The 19,908-nt window shown below is 39.0% G+C and overlaps 3 protein-coding genes across 3 annotated transcripts in view; 2 read left to right on the forward strand and 1 right to left on the reverse strand.

The window, feature by feature from the left end:
- The window catches only part of LOC311629347 (uncharacterized protein), a gene marked incomplete at its 3' end in the record, with an annotated part of 169,089 nt that extends 154,412 nt beyond the window's left edge, over positions 1-14,677 (forward strand). The window contains exon 2 of the mRNA XM_084897312.1: positions 13,908-14,677. Coding sequence (XP_084753438.1) covers positions 13,928-14,677 — 750 coding nt within the window. The 5' untranslated portion in view covers positions 13,908-13,927. The remainder of the gene's footprint in view (positions 1-13,907) is intronic.
- On the forward strand, positions 8,275-9,624 carry LOC311628801 (tubulin alpha-1C chain-like; the record flags this gene model as incomplete). The annotated part of the gene is made up of 1 exon (XM_084896326.1): positions 8,275-9,624. The coding sequence occupies one exon, from the start codon at positions 8,275-8,277 to the stop codon at positions 9,622-9,624; it is 1,350 nt and encodes a 449-aa protein (XP_084752452.1).
- A 750-nt stretch (positions 14,678-15,427) lies between the features above and the next one.
- TFPI2 (tissue factor pathway inhibitor 2) lies at positions 15,428-19,908 on the reverse strand. Its single transcript, XM_084897091.1, has 5 exons — positions 19,697-19,908; positions 19,284-19,466; positions 18,209-18,388; positions 16,791-16,961; positions 15,428-16,451 (listed from the first exon to the last, which is right to left on the reverse strand). Exons 1-5 carry the CDS (start codon positions 19,770-19,772, stop codon positions 16,372-16,374), a joined length of 690 nt encoding a protein of 229 aa, XP_084753217.1. The 5' UTR covers positions 19,773-19,908; the 3' UTR covers positions 15,428-16,371.

The raw sequence follows: 19,908 nt of genomic DNA on the forward strand, positions 1-19,908 counted from the left end.
CAGTTTTGTACATCATATTTTTTAAATGAAATGTAATGCCATCCGATACTCAAGACAATTATACTTAAAAGTTGGGAAAGTTAAAAAGACTTAATTGAAAATGTGCTTTCCACAGTTTGCTTGAAGTGGTAAAATATTAACACCAATAGATCATTATAAGTCACATGTATATTGTACTCTCAAAGCAACCACTATGGAAACTATACAAAAAGATAAACTTTAAAAAAAAAGTCAAGGTAGAATCCTTAAAAATGTTGAAATATCCCACAGGAAAGCAAGAAGAGAGAAACGGAGAAATAAAAACAAGAAAAAGCAAATAAAAAACAAGTAAAATGGCAGATTGGTTCTAATATGTTAATAATTACCATAAATGTAAATGATGAACAAAAGATAGAATTGACTTTTTAAATGATCCAAGTATACACTGTTTACAAGAAACTCAGACTTCAAATTCAGTAATATAGATAAGTTGAAAGTAAAAAAGATAGAAAAGAATGCTTACTACTTAAACATTAATTTTTAAAAGAATAGTTGTATTATTGTCTGATTAAATAGACTTCAAAAAATTGCTAGAAAGAAAAAAGAATATAAGAAAAGGATCAATTTTACCAGAAACACTTTGTTATTATTGGTGCACACCAAACAAAAATGCCTCAAAATAAATGAAGCAAAAATTGATGGAACTGAAAAAAAAAGCAGAAATACTATGCAGATTCTTACTAGGCATACACTTTCAACTCATTGGGCAAATACCTAGGAGCATGAATGCTGGGTTGTATGATAAGGCTATGTTTAACTTGATGAGGCTGGGCCCCCAGAAGTTTTGTGTTTTATTTTTCTAATATGTTTTTATTTCAGAGAGTGAGAGGGAAAGGGAGAGAGAGAGAGAAACATCAATGATGAGAGAGAATCTTCATGCCCTCAGCAACCCAGGCATGTGCCCTGACTGGGGAATTGAACTGTGACCTCCTGGTTTATAGTTCGATACTCAACCACTCACCCTCCTACCCCTCAGGAGTTTTTAATCTCAAATTAGCCCATTCTCAGGCCTCAGCAATTAGTCAATCTCTATTTAAATGTCCCTACTCCTTGTTGGCTTCAACCCTGTGCTTCTGCTCTTGGTTCTCTGCCCCTGGTAAGTGGTTACCTTCTGTATTCACTTTCACTTTTAACAGTTTGGGGTGGGGGAGTGGGCGCAGTTTATCCTGTGGCCTCGATTTTCTGGTACAGCTATGAAGAGTAGTTGACTTTAGTTTGTCCAGTTATCTTTTCTCATGAGGACAGAATGACAGCTCCCAAGCTCTTCATGAGCCAGATTGGAAACAGGAGGGCCCCTCTGCTTTTGTAAATATATGTATTTTACTCGGTGTTCTGTTTTCTTTCCTTTTTATTCCGCTTCTGTGATATTTCTGTTCTTTCCCACCAGCTGCTTTGTAATTTTACTTAAATTTACTTAAATAAGATGCTCTCCATTCCCTCTTCCTTTCGTCCCAACCTATCTGTTCCCTACAGCAGGATTAACTCACATCCCCTCTAGCCTCCTGGTTGTTATTGCATGGCTTTAGTCAATAGCATGAGCTTGGTATTTGCATTTGTAGAGATGTTCTTATCCCAGTTACTCTGTCTCTCAGCTGTTGAGGGATCATACCCTTTGATTCCTAGCTGCCTCAGCTGCTTCTGTTTTCTGCTTTCTTTCCCATCCTGATGTTTGTTAGTTGTTTCATGTCCACATTGAGCAGAAAACAACATCATTCCATCCTATTATCCTTATTCCCACCTTTTCTTTAGTCTCAGTTCTACAGTTAAAAACATTCGTAGATCCCAACGTTCCTTTTCTCTGAAATTTCTCTGTCATCACCGGCCTGGCTGCAGGTTCTCTTCTTGGATTGTGTCTGTTCAATTATCTTTTTAAATCATCACCTGAAGGTATTTTTTAAAAATTAAGTTTGAGAGAGAGAGAGAGAGAGAGAGAGAGAGAGAGAGAGAGAGAGAGAGAGAGGTCAGTTACCTCCCATGGGAAGATCAAACCTGGAACCTAGGTATTGCCCTGACCTGAGATCAAACCTGAAACATTTGGGTGCCCAGGATGACACTCAAGCCGCCCTCTGCCTATGTCCTTTCAATGTATTATTTCTGCTTTGTTGTCATAAAAATTATGGCAAATATGCCCTTATTGTCATTGTCATCTCTATTCACAGCTATACTTACTGATATTTATTATTTTTGCTATCCTTTGCTTTCTGTTTGTTTTGTTAATCTTGCTAAAAATATATTCATTTTACTAATCTTGCCAGTTACCCAGGGTTTGCTTGTTTGCTTGGCCTTGTCTATTCTGTCCTTTTATCTTAGTTTCTACTTCATATTTTTCTGCTTTGAGGGTTTTGGTGTTTTTAGTTATATCCCATTGTTCTGACTCTTTCTTGGGTAGTATAAATGCTTCAGAACAGAGATCAACAAACTGTGGTCCACAGGCTAAATCCAGCCAGCTACCTGTTTTTGTTGTTGTTGTTTTTTGTTTTAAATATATTTTATTAAATTTTTTTACAGAGAGGAAGGGAGAGGGATAGAGAGTTAGAAACATCGATAGAGAAACACCTATCAGCTGCCTCCTGCACACCCCCCACTGGGGAAGTGCCCGCAGCCAAGGTCCTTGACCAGAATTGAACCCGGGACCTTTCAGTCCACAGGCCGATGCTCTATCCACTGAGCCAAACTGGTTTGGCTGCCAATAAAGTTTTAATGAACCACAACTGCACCCATTTATTTATGTATTATCTCTGGCTGCTTTTACACTACACAATGATATTGTATTAGCTTTGAGTTGTTCAATAGTTTGCATATCCTTAGTGATTTTTTTTCTGTCTTGACTTTTCAATTATGAAGAGAAGTGTAGCAAGATTTCCCACTATAGTAGTGTACAGGGGTGGGCAAAAGTAGGTTTACAGTTGTGAGTACATGAAACACTGTTTATTCTTATATTATTATTTATCAATGACTGTATTATTTTTCCAGGAACAACTATAAACCTACTTTTGCCCCACTCTGTATTTGTTCATTTTTCCTTATAATTCTGTTAAGTTTTACAGTTTTGCTATAAGTAGACAGAACTCTTCTTACATGCACAGAAGGTAGAATAGTTATATTTCCTGGTGAATTTTTTTATTTGAATATTGGATGGAATTTTGGCATTATTTTAATAGAGATACAATTTTTTTACATTGGTACTTGCCCAGTGTATATTTCAATCCTTTTACAGTCATTCTTTTTGTTTGTGTTTTATATTTGTCCAGGTTGAAGAGCAAAGAGCTAAAAGTTATTATTTATTCCAGATAGATAATCTTTGTCTTTAAAATTTATTCTGAGTTTACTTAATGTAGTTGCTGTTAAATTTATATAAATCAGCTTATATTTTGCTTCCTATATGTCCTGGCCTTTGTATCTTTTGAGTCATTTTTGCTCCTTTCTCACCTTCATTCAAATTTATTGTTTCTAAATTTTTTTTAAGAACTTGGAAACCACGTATTCTATATTTTTTAGTGACAGCATTTAACCTAACACAATCAAATGTACTTTGCTGGAATACTATCATTGCAATCAGTTTCCCTTTCACTTAGAATTAAATTTAAAAATTAAGCTTATCAGGTTTAATCACACTTTAAAATTTGTATTACTGGGTTTTTGCATGGATATATTTGAATTTAACCAGAGATTTATACTTTTTTAGTTAATTTATTACATTTCAAATCTTCCATATGAAGCCATATCAATTAAAAAACACAACTGAAAACTTATGTACTTACAAAAACAAAATGTTAGAATTAATAAGTATAAAAGGAAAATTATTTTTTTATGACATACAAAAAGTAGAACCATGTTTAATTAAATGTTTGTTTATTTAAAAGTATAATAAAGTAGACAAAGCTATAATCAAGGATAAAACACAAAATTCTTCTTAAAATGATATGATATAAAATTCAATGCTAAAATGTTTGAAAATTCTATCAAATTACATGAAAGGAAAATATTAATTATTGAAATAAGCTCAAGAAGATATAAAAAGCTTGAATAAATGAAAAGTCATAATACCAAAAAAGTTAACAAAGAACAAACCCCCTAAAAGAGTGATAGGCTCAGACAGTTGAATCTGTAAGCTTTAAAACTCTGCAAAAACTAAATTTTATAAAATATTTTAAAATGTTAGAATGTAGAAAATAGACTATTATAAAAAAGACTGTATTTCATGGGGAAATTTTCGAAATTGGAGACCCAGGGGGGTTTTAAGGATAATACTGCCAAAATTTGACAGCATCAGGAAGAGAAAAACAACAGATTTTAGGCCAATCTCTTCAAAAATTATCAAAGTTAGTTCAGTACTATATTAAAAGTTTTAATATTTAAATAAGATATATTTTTATAATGTATAGATAAGCTCATATGGATACATCTGTTAGGCCATTTATTTATTTATTTATTTTATAATTCACCCTTTTAGTAATTCATTTATTCTAAGTGGTGAGAAGCAGATATAGAATTAATTATTCACCTGTCATTATTTGTTTTTTTAAATAAATCTTTATTGTTCATATTATTACAAATGTTCCTCATTTTTTTCCCCTCCATTGCTCCCCTCCACCAGGTTCCCACCCCACCCTCTGCCCTTTTCCCACCCCCCATTGTCTTCATCCATAGGTGCACAGTTTATGTTCAGTCTCTTCCCGCACCCCCCACTCTCCTTTTCCCCGAGAATTGTCAGTCCACTCCCCTGCGATACCTCTGATTCTATTATGTTCAACAGTTAATATTGTTCATCAGATTTTTTTAATTCCCTTGGTTTTTAGATTAACTTGTTGATAGTTACGTATTTGTTGTTTATAATTTTTATCTTTATGTTCTTCTTCTTCCTAAAGAACCCCCTTCAGCAATTCATATAATTCTGGTTTGGTGGTGATGAACTCCTTTAGCTTTTTTTTTTTTTAATTTGTGAAGCTCTTTATCTGGCCTTAGCTTCTGAGTGATAGCTTTGTTGGGTAGAGTATTTTTGGCTGTAGGTTCTTATTACTCATCACCTTGAATATTTCTTGCCTTTCTTGTCTGGCCTGCATGGTTTCTGCTGAGAAATCAGCTGACAATCATATAGGTACTCCTTTATAGGCAACTACATGCTTTGCTCTTGCTGCTTTTAATATTCTCACTTTGTCTTTTGCTCTTGGAATTTTAATTATGATGTGTCTTGGTGTGGTCATCTTTGGATTACTTTTGTTTGGGGTTCTGTGCGCTTCCTGGACTTGTAAGTCTATTTCTTTCACCAGGTGGGGGAAGTTTTCTGTCACTATTTCTTTCAATATGTTTTCAGTATCTTGCTCTCTCTCACCATAATTCTGATGTTGGTTCGCTTGAAGTTGTCCCAGAGGTTTCTTACACTCTCTTCAACTTTCTGGCTTCTCTTGTATTCTTGCTTTTGTGGAGGAGTATCCTCTGGCTCTTTGTGTTCCAAATCTTTGACTTGATTCTTGTGATCTTCCTTTCTGTTTTTAGGACTCTGTATAATATTTTTTTTTATGTCAGACAATGTATTCTTTATTTCCAGTTGATCCCTTTTTATTTCAAATTGATCCCTTTTCATATCCTCATAGGTCTCATTTATTTTATCGGCCTTTTCTAGGAAATTCTTGAAAAACCTTATAACCATGGTTTTGAACTCCCTATCCAGTTGCTTGTTGTCCTCTATTTCTTTCGTTTGTGATCTGTTTCCTTGTCTTGGCATTTTCATTGCTTCCCTGAGTTGGTAGGGTGGCTTTGTGTGTTAAGGTGTCCTATATGGTTCAGTGGGTCAGCCTCCCAGTTATCTGAGGTAGACACTCTTTGTGCACCCCTTTGTGAACTATGTGTATAGCTTTTTGTAGTTAAGTCTTGATTGTTGTTGGTATCACTAAGAGGAACTGACCTCCAGGCCAATTGGCTGTGAGGATCAGCTGTGTCTATGCCAGGAGTCTGCCTTATTCAACTAGACTTGGAAAATTGCAAAAGCCTCTGTGCTCAGCTTGGATGGGACAGAATTTCAGGGTGGAGCCTACAGCCTTGGATTTCCATCAGCCCTACCCTATGAGGTTCCTGAACCTCAGTGTTCCTCAGTGTCCTTCAGTACTTGCTGCAAGCACCTCTGAAAGAAAGGTGCTCTCGAGTTTCACCTGCTACCAGACAGTCTAGTCTCTCCCCCAATGAGCCCAGAACTGGGGTTCAGCGCAGTTGGAAGTGCGGTTGGAAGTGGGGTTAAGAGCAGTCTGGAGCTTATGTCTCCTTCCCACTAGGGCAATCCAGTGGCACATCAACAGTCCGTCCTCTGGGTGCAATGTGTGCGCCTCTGGGACTCTGCCTTTTGCCGCTCCCCTGAGTTTCTGCCTTACTGCCCAGATTCCCTCCATATGAGCCTGGTCCCCAGGGTCTTGCCTAGAACTGGGGTTCAGTGCAGTCGGACTGGGGCTCAGCACAGTCCGGAGCTTTTGTCTCCTCCCCGCTAGGGCAATCGAGCGGCATAGTCAACAGTCTGTCCTCTGCTCCTATTAATGTGTGTACTTCTGGGGCTCTGCCACCGCTTCCCTGAGTTTCCGCGTTACAGCCCAGATTCCCTCTGTATGAGCTTGGGACCCCAGGGTCTCACCCAGAACTGGGGTTCAGTGTAGTAGGAACTGGGGTTCAGCACAGTCCGGAGCTTTTATCTCCTTCCTGCTAGGGAACGCCAGCCGGGCGCTCAGCCACCCCTCCTTTCCAGCTCCATCCTCTTCCCAAGCATGCACCGTGTCTCTGTACCTTAGGCTTTTACAGCTCCTCTGATTTTCCTTCTCATTTTCTCTTTCCTTCTAGTTGTAGAATTTCCAGTCAGTCAACTTTCCTGTCGTTCTGGGTAATGTCCACTTTATATTTTAGTTGTGTTTTTTTGAAATTGTTGTGTGAGGCTGCAGTTAGGTGTTTACCTATGCCGCCATCTTGGTTTCCCACCTGTCATTATTTGTAACGAATGTACTTGCTCTAAACAAGTAGTTAAGTCCTGGATTTGCCTGATTGAGGAGTATCTCTGGCTCCAGCATTAGCAAACAGAATATGGATCCCATGTAAGCCATCTTTCTTTGAAGGACCAGTTTGAACAAGTCATTGGGGAAAAAAAGTAACCTTCTAATAGCACAGAGAAGTGAAGCAGAGGTGCAGATGATTGCTCATAGTGCTTCCTGTTCCATAAAAGGATAAGTAGGGAACATGGACTGAGAGCAGGCTTCTCTCTGAGTCTAAGGTTGAATGTCAGATCTGTCATTTGCGACTGAAGAAGCCTTGCAATTCCCACTAATCTTAAACTATCCAAATAAAGCTAACAAACTCTACTATCATAGATTGGTACTAGGGCTTCCACGAGTCTTGAAGGTAGGATCTGGTGGGTGGGAGGGGCTCATGATTTGATAAAATAAAGAAGATAGAAATATGACCCTACTGTATTCTTTGTGTTCCTGATAAATTTCTTACTTTACAGATGATAATTCTATAGAAAGTCTATATGTTATATAAATCCAATTAATAGGATGAGACATTTTTAAACTTAAAAAACAGATTTTAAAATCCAATTGAGGAATAAATGTTTCCAAATAGTGAAGAAATTACTTTTCAGGGAAAATAAAGCACTATGATTTCATTATAAAAATCAATACAATTCCTTAGAAAAGAAAGGCCAGAAATAACCATTTGTCTTTTTTTTTTTTTTTTTTTTTTTTTTTTTTTTTTTTTTTTTTAGCAGATCTCTAGCTTTAGTGGTTAAATGTATTAAACATTTCAGGACTATTTAATACATTTTAGGACTATTGATTTAATAATTTAGAAATAGCCTGATTTTAAAGATAATTATGTCCTCGAGGCATAATAACACTGAACCTTGAGACTAGGCTAGCCTTGATTATTAGTTTTAAGAAATGACGTTTGCATACAAAAGTTTGATTTAGAAAATAACATCTACTACACTTTGTTTTAGGCAGGAATATTTGTTAAAACATTATAAGTAGCTTTGTTTTATTCACTTAAATTGTAGACTATATTTAAAACAAAAGTTTCTTTTTAGCAGGTGATAATTAAACTGATGATATTCAACTAGCTGCGATATATTCAAGAAATAGAAAAAGACTGAGAGACTTCTCCCCCCCACTCCCGACTCCTTAGTAGTCTGCCAGTGGGAGGTCCTTGTTGCCATCCCATCGCCTCCTCCAGGCCACAGAGCCCAGCCCTAAAATCTCAGTTATGCGTGAGTGCATCTCCATTCACATTGGCCAGGCTGGTGTCCAGATTGGCAGTGCCTGCTGGGAGCTCTACTGCCTGGAACATGGCATCCAGCCTGATGGCCATATGCCAAGTGACAAGATCATTGAGATGGGAGATAACTCCTTCAACACCTTCTTCAGTGAGACAGGCGCTGGCAAGCATGTGCCCAGGGCAGTGTTTGTAGACCTAGAACCCACAGTCATTGATGAAGTTCGTTCTGGTGCCTACCACCAGCTCTTCCACCCTGAGCAGCTCATCACAGGCAAGGAAGATGCTGCCAATAACTATGCCCGTGGGCACTACACCGTTGGCAGGGAGATCATTGACCTCGTCCTGGACCAAATTCGGAAAGTAGCTGACCAGTGCACAGGTCTTCAGGGCTTCTTGATCTTCCACAGCTTTGGTGGGGGAACTGGTTCTGGGTTCACCTCCCTGCTGATCAAACATCTCTCTGACGATTATGGCAAGAAGTCCAAGCTGCAGTTCTCCATTTATCCAGCACCCCAGATTTCCACATCTGTAGTTGAGCCCTACAACTCCATCTTCACCACCCATGCCACCCTGGAGCACTCTGACTGTGTTTTCATGGTTGACAATGAGGCTATATATGACATCTGTCAAAGAAATCTCAATATTGAGCGCCCAACCTACACTAACCTTAATCGCCTTATTAGCCAGATTGTGTCCTCTGTCACTGCTTCCCTTAGGTTTGATGGAGCCCTGAATGTTGATCTGGTTGAATTCCAGACCAACCTGGTGCCCTACCCCCGCATCCACTTCCCTCTGGCTACATATGCCCCTGTCATCTCTGCTGAGAAAGCCTACCATGAACAGCTAACTGTAGCAGAGCTCACAAACGCGTGTTTTGAGCCAGCTAACCAGATGTTGAAATGTGACCCTCGTCGTGGTAAATACATGGCTTGCTGCCTATTTTATCGTGGTGATGTGGTTCCCAAAGATATCAATGCTGCCATTGCCAGCATTAGGACCAAACGTACCATCCACTTTGTGGACTGGTGCCCCACTGGTTTCAAAGTTGGCATTAATTACCAGCCTCCCACTGTGGTACCTGCTGGAGACCTGGCCAGAGTACAGCGAGCTGTGTGCATGCTGAGCAACACCACAGCTGTTGCTGAGGCCTGGGCTCGCCTGGACTACAAGTTTGACCTCATGTATGCCAAGCGTGCCTTTGTCCACTGGTACGTGGGTGAGGGCATGGAGGAAGGAGAGTTTTGTGAGGCCCGTGAGGATATGGCTGCCCTTGAGAAGGATTATGAGGAAGTTGGAGCTGATAGTGCTGAGGGAGAGGATGAGAATGAAGAATATTAATTAATTTGTTTTCTGCAATGTTACACTCCATGTCTTGAGACTGTCTTATTTCTGTTGTTCTGTGAAGTCCATTGTGCTAGACCCTGTCAATAAAGATTTTTTATTTTAAAAAATAAAGGTAAAAATGAAACATTGATAATATATTCTTAAAATTTATAGCCAACTCTTCTATGTGGAAAAAAGTATTTTACAAGTAAGAGTTATTAAAAAAGATTAACATGTAACTGAGGAAATAATATGAAGATGATAAATAAAATAAAAAAAAACAACACAGGAATATGTAATGGGATTCTATTTTAAAACAGATTGTAGAATATCAACTTATCATGAGAGTTATAGCGCTGTGATTCAGATGAAAAATTTCCAGGAGAGGATAGCTAAGAACAGTGGATAGGCCTCTTCAGTATTAAATATCAAAATAATTGTCTAAGCAAAAGATTAAACTCCATTTTAGTTTCAGAGGGAATAGCTAGACTCAACTATAAAACTCAAGCAATTTTAGTCTTTGCTAAAGATCCTGTTTGCATCATGTACTAGGTAACAGAGGTTAAAAATGCATCCTTGGGTTAAGGAGCATAGGCTCTGAAGGTAGTGTCAATATATCATTTTTATTCTGTATGCATTAAGAAATATGAATATAAAATCAAAGCAAGTTAAGAAAATTTGGCATATTGTTTTTAAAACAAAATATTATTTTAACATAATGTTTGGGGTTTCATATTTAGATAATTTGGATACTTAAAGAGTAATCTCTTCACATACCCTCCAAAGACTGCACAATATAATGAGATCGAATAAAACTACCCATACTTGCATCTTGGGCAAAACTGAAAGAAAAGAAACACATTTCAATTTTACATGTAACTGAGGAAATAATGTGAAGTTGATCCCAAAAGCAGGAGTGTGTAGTGGGATCCTACAATTGGTGAACTATAATGTTACCTAAGAAAAAGAGGGTTTTACCCAACTGCATTGAAGCCCATTGGGAGGAATTGGATGGAGAAGAGACATGGAAGTTGTAGAACCAGAGGTGGCAATCATGGGAAGTCATTGTTTAGGGTGATAGTGATGAAAAGGCAACAAAAAGCACATACCTTATGCTAAGGCATAAAACACTGCTTCTCAAAGTGCTATGCAAGCGTCCGTCCTAATCACCTATAGCCATTGTTTCTAATGTACATCTTTGAGTATCAACTCAAACCCACTAAATCAAACCTGGGGCAATAGGAGCTGCAATGTCCCTGGCTCCTTAGATGGTTCTCAGACACAAAATTTGAACAATTGGGTGATATAACATACCTTGGAAACTGAACATAATTTAGTGTAACTGAATTGTAGGTTACAGGTGACAGTGAAATGAGACAGATCAATCCAGAGAGGAATGCCATGATCTACTTATAATAAGTCTTAAATGACACACCAGGGGCTTAGACAGGAACATGAAGATGCAATAGGAAGCCGCTGAAGTGTTTTAAGCATAGGAATAACCAGATAAGATGTGTGTCTTTTTGTTTTGTTTTGTTTTTGTTTTCAGATAAATTACCCTGACATCAATGTGTATGGTTGGGTATACTAGTAGAACAAACATAGGCAGGAAGGAAACTTGGGAGAATAATTTTCCTAAAATAAGATAAGATTAAAATAGTCTTGAATTGATACACTTGGTGGATAATTGAACTGGTGAATGAAGGGAGAAGTAATTTTGGATGAATCTCATTCCCACATTTGCTTGCTTCCATCGCTAAGTTTACAACAGAATATATAAACAAATAATATTTTAAAGCTACAACTCTGCACTTTTCCATATATATATATATATATATATATATATATATATAATCACAAAACCTGTTACTAGCAACATGAGACTTGGAAAGACAATTCCCTGCTACTTGGTTGGAGTCCATAAGTTCCTAAGAAGGCCTAATAGACATCCTGGTCTTGATTGTTTTTGCTACACTCCCTGGGGACAAGCGCCCCCCTCACTGGGAACATTGTTAGCTAACTGTCCAGGAGAGCGCTGGGGGAGGTAGCATGTATTCTGGGAGGTATGTGAGCCAGGTAATCTTGAAGGCTCCATTGCAGTTTCTGAGGTAGAACCTGTGACAATGTGTGTGCATAAAGGAGGCATGAGTGGTAGCCCAGAGTACTTTTTTTTTTTCCCCAATAAAAGACTGTTATTTAAAACCACCCTGTTCCTTTTTTATCTTTTGGTGAATGAAAAATAATTTTGGATGAATCTCATTCCCACACTTGCTTGCCTCCAATGCTAAGTTTATAACAGAATATGTAGACAAATAATTTTTTAAAGCTATAATATTTTTATAATATTTTAATCAGGCTGTCAGATATAACCACAGTAGTGACTTGTCTCCAAGCTGATGATGGCAAAAAGAAATGTCCCTTTGATAGCAGAACATCCTACAACAGCTTTACGAAATAATCTTCATTAAAATAAAATGGCAGAGGTTTGGGGTATTAGAGCAGTTGTATCAAAAGCATCTCCTTCCTACCCATGCTGAACTGAGAGCTGTAGCAGAGGGCTTTGACTACAGGGAGATTATAGGCAGCAGGTATCAAGCAAGCTTCTCTGTATCACTAGGAACTCCCCAAATCCCAAAGGCTCTCAATCAGTCATCCGACAACCCCAGAGCACACACAAGATCCTTCTGCCACAATCAGTTTCAAAAACCACCCAAAACGGTCACAATTCAACTAAAAATTCTTTAATGGCATCTACTTTTGTCTCTAAAAGCACTGCCTCCCCCTCCTCCTTTTAAAAATGTCATTGGTTTATTAGAGAAACTGAGCTATTTGTCCTGTAGAGTGCCCACCATTGTGGTTTGACTTCTTGTGGTTTCTTCTAACTTGCTCCTTTATTCCCAATACTCCCCTATAATTTGGACAATATGAGAATAAGATCTAGAAGCTTCAGGTTCAGTTGTTTTCTTTATTTCTTTCTATAGGATTACTTTATGGGAAGAGGTGTGCACTTCATATTACCTCACATTAGGTAGCAAATACTGTCTGTTGGCACACTGTTGGTGATTTTATAATTATTTATGTGTTCAGAGGCAATCTTCTGATTCCTCCATAATATTGTTCTTCATCAACCTGCCAGCCATGGTTTCTACATCCATGGATGATTTTTTGCCTAGATGCATATTTTCATTGAGGATATATTATAACTCTTGAACACATGTATAATAGGTTCTTTTATAAGTAATATCATTTCATACACTCTTTAGTTTCCTTTTGGTACAGTTTTAAAGGATAAAAGAAAAGAATAAATGGTTTATTTTTTTCCTGTATATTCATCATTTTTCAAAGTAATGAGAATGTCCTATTGTAGAAACCTTTAAAAATGACCAAAGGTGTCATGTAATTATGAACTAATTTAATATTAATATTTAAATACTAATATATGTGTGTTGTTTTGATACTCAGATTTGCACATTTTAGCAACCTTCCTGTTGTTTGTTTGTTTTTTCTGTATGTGACATGATTTAGTAGTCCTTAATAGCTTCCTTGCTTTCTGGGGTTGCCCAGATTCACCTTACATATTATTCTCCATTCCAGACCTGGACTCAGCAGATTCTCCTAGAACCATGGCCCCTGTTCCTTTTAGTGAAAAATAATATTTAGAGACCACAAGCTAGATAGTAGGTGCACTTACTGCTATTGGGTTGTCATTCCTTCAAGGTCTTTTCAATGAAAGGGTGGAAAAACTTTTTTTTTGGCAGGGGGATTTGAATTCATACTAATATATGTAATTTCAATTTAAAAGTTGATGGTTTTCCCCTTAATTTCTTAATTTTATACTTCTATCTCTTTTTCTCTTAACACTGAAAATTGTGACTTCTAGAGAAATGTAAATATTTACATTTCCTAACAGAACATATAGTATAACATAGTATTCTACATATGATAGCTTCAAAATAACAATATCAATATTACTAATAACAATAAGTTTGCTAAATGCATTTTCAAATTTCTTCTGAATTTACTTGAACCTTAAGAATGTATTCCCCAAAAGATGTATAATCAAGATACTGGTATGAAAAGTCAATGAAAATAATTATGTATCCTTTGTGTCATTATGCCACTATTTGGTGTTCCTTTGGGTTCAATAACTGGTTTGTTTCCAATTTTAATTTTGGTTTTTAATTGTGTAAAGCATTTACATGGTCTCTGGTCAAAACTCTATAGCTATGTACATTCACATACATTTTGCTCTTGTTGTTAATCCTCACCCAAGGATATTTCTCCATTGATTTTTATAGGGTGGAGAACCATCTGTGAGATGGACATGGATCCAAAGAAAGAGATGGAGATAATGAAAGTGGAAGACCTCTGTGAGCTGGAGAATGAGACCATGAAAGTGGAAGACCTCTGCGCGATGGGCCCAGAGACCATGAAAGTGGAAGACCTCTGCGCATTGGAGACAGACCCAAAGAAGAAGAAAGACGTCTGCGAGATCATCTCCGAGACCATGAAAGTGGAAGACCTCTACGCGATGGGCCCAGAAACCATGAAAGTGGAAGACCTCTGCGCGATGGGCCCAGAGACCATGAAAGTGGAAGACCTCTGCGCATTGGAGACAGACCCAAAGAAGAAGAAAGATGTCTGCGAGATCATCTCCGAGACCATGAAAGTGGAAGACCTCTACGCGATGGGCCCGGAGCCTGAGAATCTGGAAGACCTCTACGCGATGGGCCCGGAGCCAGAAGATCTGGAAGACCTGTACGCGATGGGCCCAGAGCCAGATGATCTGGACGACTACTATGCGATGGATTCAGAGCCAGAGAATCTGGAAGACTACTACACCATGGCACCAGAGCCAGAGAGTCTGGAAGACTTCTACGCGATGGCACCAGAGCCAAAGAATCTGGAAAACCTCTATGCGATGGCACCAGAGCCAAAGAAAGAGGAAGATAAAGTCATGCCCTCCTCATCCACATTCGACTGTGCATCCGGATCAGGGCCGTCGGTGAATCTTCCTCCCAAGGTGCGTGTCCTTAATTGGAATCTAGCCTGGGACCCTTCAGTCTAGGGGGCAATGCTCAATCCATTGAGCCGAACCAGCCAGGGCTATTCACGTACATTTTATCTCCATACCTAATTCTTTTTCCTCCTTCCCCCAGAGGCAACCACTTTTATTTTCTTTATATCTCCAGTGATTTGTGTGTGTGTGTGTATATATACATATTGTCCTAAACCCTGTTTTTCTTAATGTATTCTGAGGTTCAAATTATATCTATATAGATATTTTGCTCATTTCTCATTCATAATTTCTTCAATTAATCCCCTTTTTATAAGCATCTGGTTTGTTTCCAGTTTTCAGTTATCCCCCAAATACATTAATGAATGTCCTCAGGCAGATATCACTTTATATATTTGTCACAATACCTTTGGGATAGATTGTATTGTTGTTGTTATTCCTTACTTGAGGATATTTTTTCCATTGATTTGTTTTTTAGAGAGAGTGGAAGGGAGGGGTATGAGAGAGAGAGAAAGGAAGAGAGAAATATGGATGTGAGACAGACACATTGATTGGTTGCCTCCTGCAAGGACCCTGACTAGGGCCAGGGATCAACCTGCAACCCAGATACGTTGTGCCCTTGACCAGGATCTAATCTGTGACCCTTCAGTGCAAAGGCCAACGCTCTGACCACTGAGAACACTGGCCAAGGCTAGAATTGATTTTTAAAAGAGGAATTGCTTAAACAAAGGGAAAATGCATTTATAATTTTGCTACATCAAGTGCATACTTTTAAACATATTAATCTTGCCAAGAAAATGTAGAAACTAAAACATATATTTATTATTGAAAAAGAAAAAACTATTCTAGCTGGAATGATCAGATTTATCAAGAATAATTTATTAGTGGGAATCTTAATCATTAAATTCATGCATAGTCTCAGGTGAAATGTAAATAAACGAACAGTCAAACAATTTTAGCTTCAGTGGTCTCCAATCCATTAAGTCTTAGGAAATAATGTAATAACAGGAAAACTATTAAAAGCGACCTATCTATATGTATACACAAACACAAACATGCAAGTGGGGATGGATGGATGAATAGATGAATAGATGTGTACATAGATAGATAACAGGAGACAAAGAGAGAACTTTTTCCCTTGAGAACATTTCTGACTTTAATAAATGTACAAGCTCTTTAATTCAGTCAAAATTTTATTTTATTATTTTTTAAATGACACAACAGAAATTGAAGTAAGTTAGCAGTGTCAAAATAATAGCACTTGTAATATTTTTTAAGCTATAGGTAAATATGGATGTTTGTCACCTGGGACCTAAAATATAACCCAACTTTTAAATGTAACAGAACATGTATTCATTGGTCCTTTTTATGTTCATATGTATTAAAAGAACATGATTACGTTGTCTTTGTTTTTCAGTCGCAAACTACGACTGAACTCAGTAAAGCCGTTGGCAGACTTGGGTAAGTCATATTTGCTTTCTTATTTTATACTTATATCTCTTTCAGACAGAGCAAGACTTCAATCTCATAAAAAATAGTTACATGGTAAATAAAAAAATAACACTTTCACATTTGAGTAGCAGCTAGTTATGTATAAAAGTGGACAAAGTTTTAAAAAAAGCAACTTTGATTAATAAAAACTGGTAAATAATCACTAATTATTCATTTACTTGTGTTAGCATATTTTCTTCGGATATAAGGCAAAAATTGCATTCATAAGATGACAGTAAAAACAACAACAACAGTTAATATTTCTTCTGAAGTTTCAGTCTTCTATCAGGAAAGAAACGCCTTGGCATCTTCTTACCTATTTTCTTCCTGAAGGCTAAAGTCAACAAAATAAAAATCAACATCACATCAGTCTGTAGGATCACTATAAACCACCATCTCCAATATGTTTACAAACCGACCTCATCTTATTTTTAATGATTACAAAGTCTGTAGCACTGTCTGCTCAGCTAACAGCATTAGAACTTTAAAAACACATTCTTAGCTAGGCAGAATAAGCATTTTCACACAACCGGTCAGTACTAAAGTACCATTTTAGATAGTAGTAGTCTGGAAATGGCAATACGCTGTTTTTAAAATAAATACATAAAGTATCATTTTGCTTATGAGTTATTTATAAAGTTGGCTTAAGAACTGAGGAAGAAAAAGTCACTACCTTTCATACAGACACGTTTGCAGTCCTTCATGCTCATAAAATTGTTGTCATTCCCTCCACAGCCAGTGTAGGTGAAGGCCTGGCAGGCATTGTGTCTTGGGTTAAAATGATAGCGAGTCACATTCGCAGAGCATAGTCCCTCATCTCTTGGACTGTAGCAATATGACGGACCTTTATGCAAAAGACAATAAAATTAGGCATGCAGTGATACCAGAATTCATAAGCTGTGGTAGTTACTAAAGTCACTGGAGAAAATATAGCCCCATGGAAGCTTCATGCTGAATCCAAAATGCCATTGTAAAACCATTTAAAAAGTGTGCCTCAAAATTCAAGAAAGTTCTCCATGGTGTATTTTGTTAATTCTATATTTTGATAAACTGAGCAGAATTTCTTCCGAAGCTATGTCCTTATACCACTTGATTGCGTAAAGAACTGAAACCCCCAAAAGCTGATGGGATCAGGTAAAAACGGGATGTATTTCAAATGATATTACATGGCATGCTTTGTAAACTTCCTTGTGTTTGGTAGTTTTATTTTCGATGTGTTTATCAGTTCTCCTTCCATTATTAATCATGAATACATGTATCTAATTCCCAGGTAGCCACTAGAAACATTTACATTCACACAAACAATTTAAGAAAACATCAGCAACAACCATCTCCTCATTAATTCAGGTTTGCATAGTCAACACGGTATTATAACTATAGAGATTGATCAAAGTCTCTGCCAACGCAAATTTTCCGTGGTTGGATTTATTTATCAACGTGTGTGTATCTATGTTGTGCCTAAGGAAAATGCCTGTATAGTCTCTCTCTACAAATACTAAATGCTGCCAGAGTGACCCATTATTTCAGGGACTGTGTGTGGGCGTAGGGGACCGTAGATAAGAAATGGGGAGGAGAGAAAAGAGGGATAGAGATCTCCTTATGCTCCACAATTTGCAATTACTAAAGGATACAGAAATTTAACCAAAAACTTCAGAAAGCAATTTTCAAGTTTCCCCATCTTAAGTCTGTCTACATTCCACTATTTGGTGCATACAATTGAGTCCATGCAAACCTGAGGTCATGGCATGCATTACTGAATACTTACTGTAATTTTATGTGTAAATCAAATAGATGAGAAATCATTTTTAAAGAAACAGGACAGAGGAGGAAGCAAAAACTTGAATCATGGCTTTGTAGCTTTTCAGGCCTGAGAATGTGACAAGTTATTAACTTCTCCCAGCTTGTACTCTTATAGGTAAAATGGCAATAATAATACTCCCTCACAGGGCAATAGTGTGAAGACTGATATCATTTTATACATGAAATTGCAACAATGCAAACCATGTGAATTTCACATTGAATTGATTTTTTTTCCCACCCTGAAGTCTTAATGAAGAAGTGAAATAGAAACACCATAAAAATCTTATTTACGTTTTCTCGGTACACAGTAGTCCCTGCAAGTAGCTTCATCCGGGAACTGGTTCCCACTTGGGTGACACCCACCAGACAGGAATTTTTCACATGCCATGGAGCTTAGATTGAAGAAATAGTGGCCTTGGGACTCCCCACAATGCCCTTCGCTGACTTCCAAACGGCAGATTTTGGGGACTTCTAGGAAAAGGAGGACAGAAAAGCAGTTCAAAAATGAGCCTTCTTAGCATGACTTTCCACATTTTACTCTATTTTTCAGAAACAGCTGGGTGGGGGAATGACATCCTGTTTAGTGCTGGGCTAGTCAACCCCCCAAGGCTGTCCTTTAACACAGTTATTTAGCTTTCCTGTGTTCTTTAAACAGTGTCTCCAGACTGGACGGAGCTGTGATCTTTCAAACTCAGTAGCAAGACTTGTCCTCTTGTCCTCTTAGAGAACATACGAAGTCAAATAACTTCGGGGGGTGGGGGGGTGGGGGGAGGGGGAAGAGGGATATGCATTTCCCCTGGGCTCCGTTCATTGAATGGCCAAGCCCCACCCACCCACGTTCTGTGGTTCCCAGGCCTTCACGGGGAACAATGCACATCATCAACATAGGAAACAGCATCTCCCACCTCCACCCTGTCCTCTATGCTCACACAGACATGTTTGGCTCTGAGGAGACAACAGCAGGGTGATCATCAGCTAAATCACAGCCAAGCAATAAAATCCACTCAGAGTGTTCCAGATCGATGGGTAATTGACAGGAGGAAATGGTGTTCTCAGGGAGGCGTAAAATCCATAGTTGCAGAACTAATAATGATACATACAGAAAAGCACACGTGGGCTGCACCTAATACATGGCACCCTTGCATGAGCTTGCCCTATGGTGGCACCTTGCCCTGAGCCTGCGCAGGCACCCAGTGAGGATACATGCCAATGGGGTGGCAGAAAGCAGCGCGTTGCAAACTCCTGATGACCTCCAACCAGGGAGCCCTGCTCGGTGCTCCTCGGCCTTGGAGGGCGCTCAGCTCACCCGCAGACAATGGGACCTGCAGCAGCAGCAGCTCCTGCCCGCCCTGCAGCCACCACTTACTCTCTATCCTCCAGCAGGCTTCCTCGCAGGCCTCCCGGGTCTCGAAGTTGTTGGCGTTGCCCTCGCAGCCCCCGTACATGAACGGGCTGCAGCTCTGGGTGTACCTGTTGTAGTAGAAACTGGGGACCCGGGCGCGGCAGGGCCCCATGTCCATGGGCAGGAGGCAGACCTCCGCGTTGTTTCCTGCGGGAGGGAAGGAGGAGGGTCCGGGGAGAGAGGGAAGGAGATCAGCCACTTTCCCCGGGAGGAGAGGTTTCTAAAAAGAGACAAAGGGTTACCCTGGGGGTGGCTGGGGGACCTGGGCAAAGTAGGGGAGCGAGCCGAGCCGGTGGGGGGGGGGGGGCATCCTTGCCACGGCAGCTGGACCCCCGGAGGAAGCCAGGGGGATGAGGGGGTCCTGGATGGGGCGGTACCTAGGGGATCCTGAGCAGCTGTTCCCATCAGGAGCAGGGGCAGAAGCAACAGCCCGAGGTGACAGAGAGGGTACATGGTGTCCCGAGTTTTCCTGGAGCGCCCGCAGGAGGAGGCAGGAGGAGGGTGCGCAGAGTGCGTGTGTGCTCGCTCCAGGGCCTGTGCTCCGGACAGGGGGTGGGTGTGCGCTTTAATAGGGGTGAGTGTCCTTCCG

This window comes from Pipistrellus hanaki, assembly GCF_964339955.1.
Source record: "Pipistrellus hanaki genome assembly, chromosome: 10".
Classification (NCBI taxonomy): domain Eukaryota; kingdom Metazoa; phylum Chordata; class Mammalia; order Chiroptera; family Vespertilionidae; genus Pipistrellus; species Pipistrellus hanaki.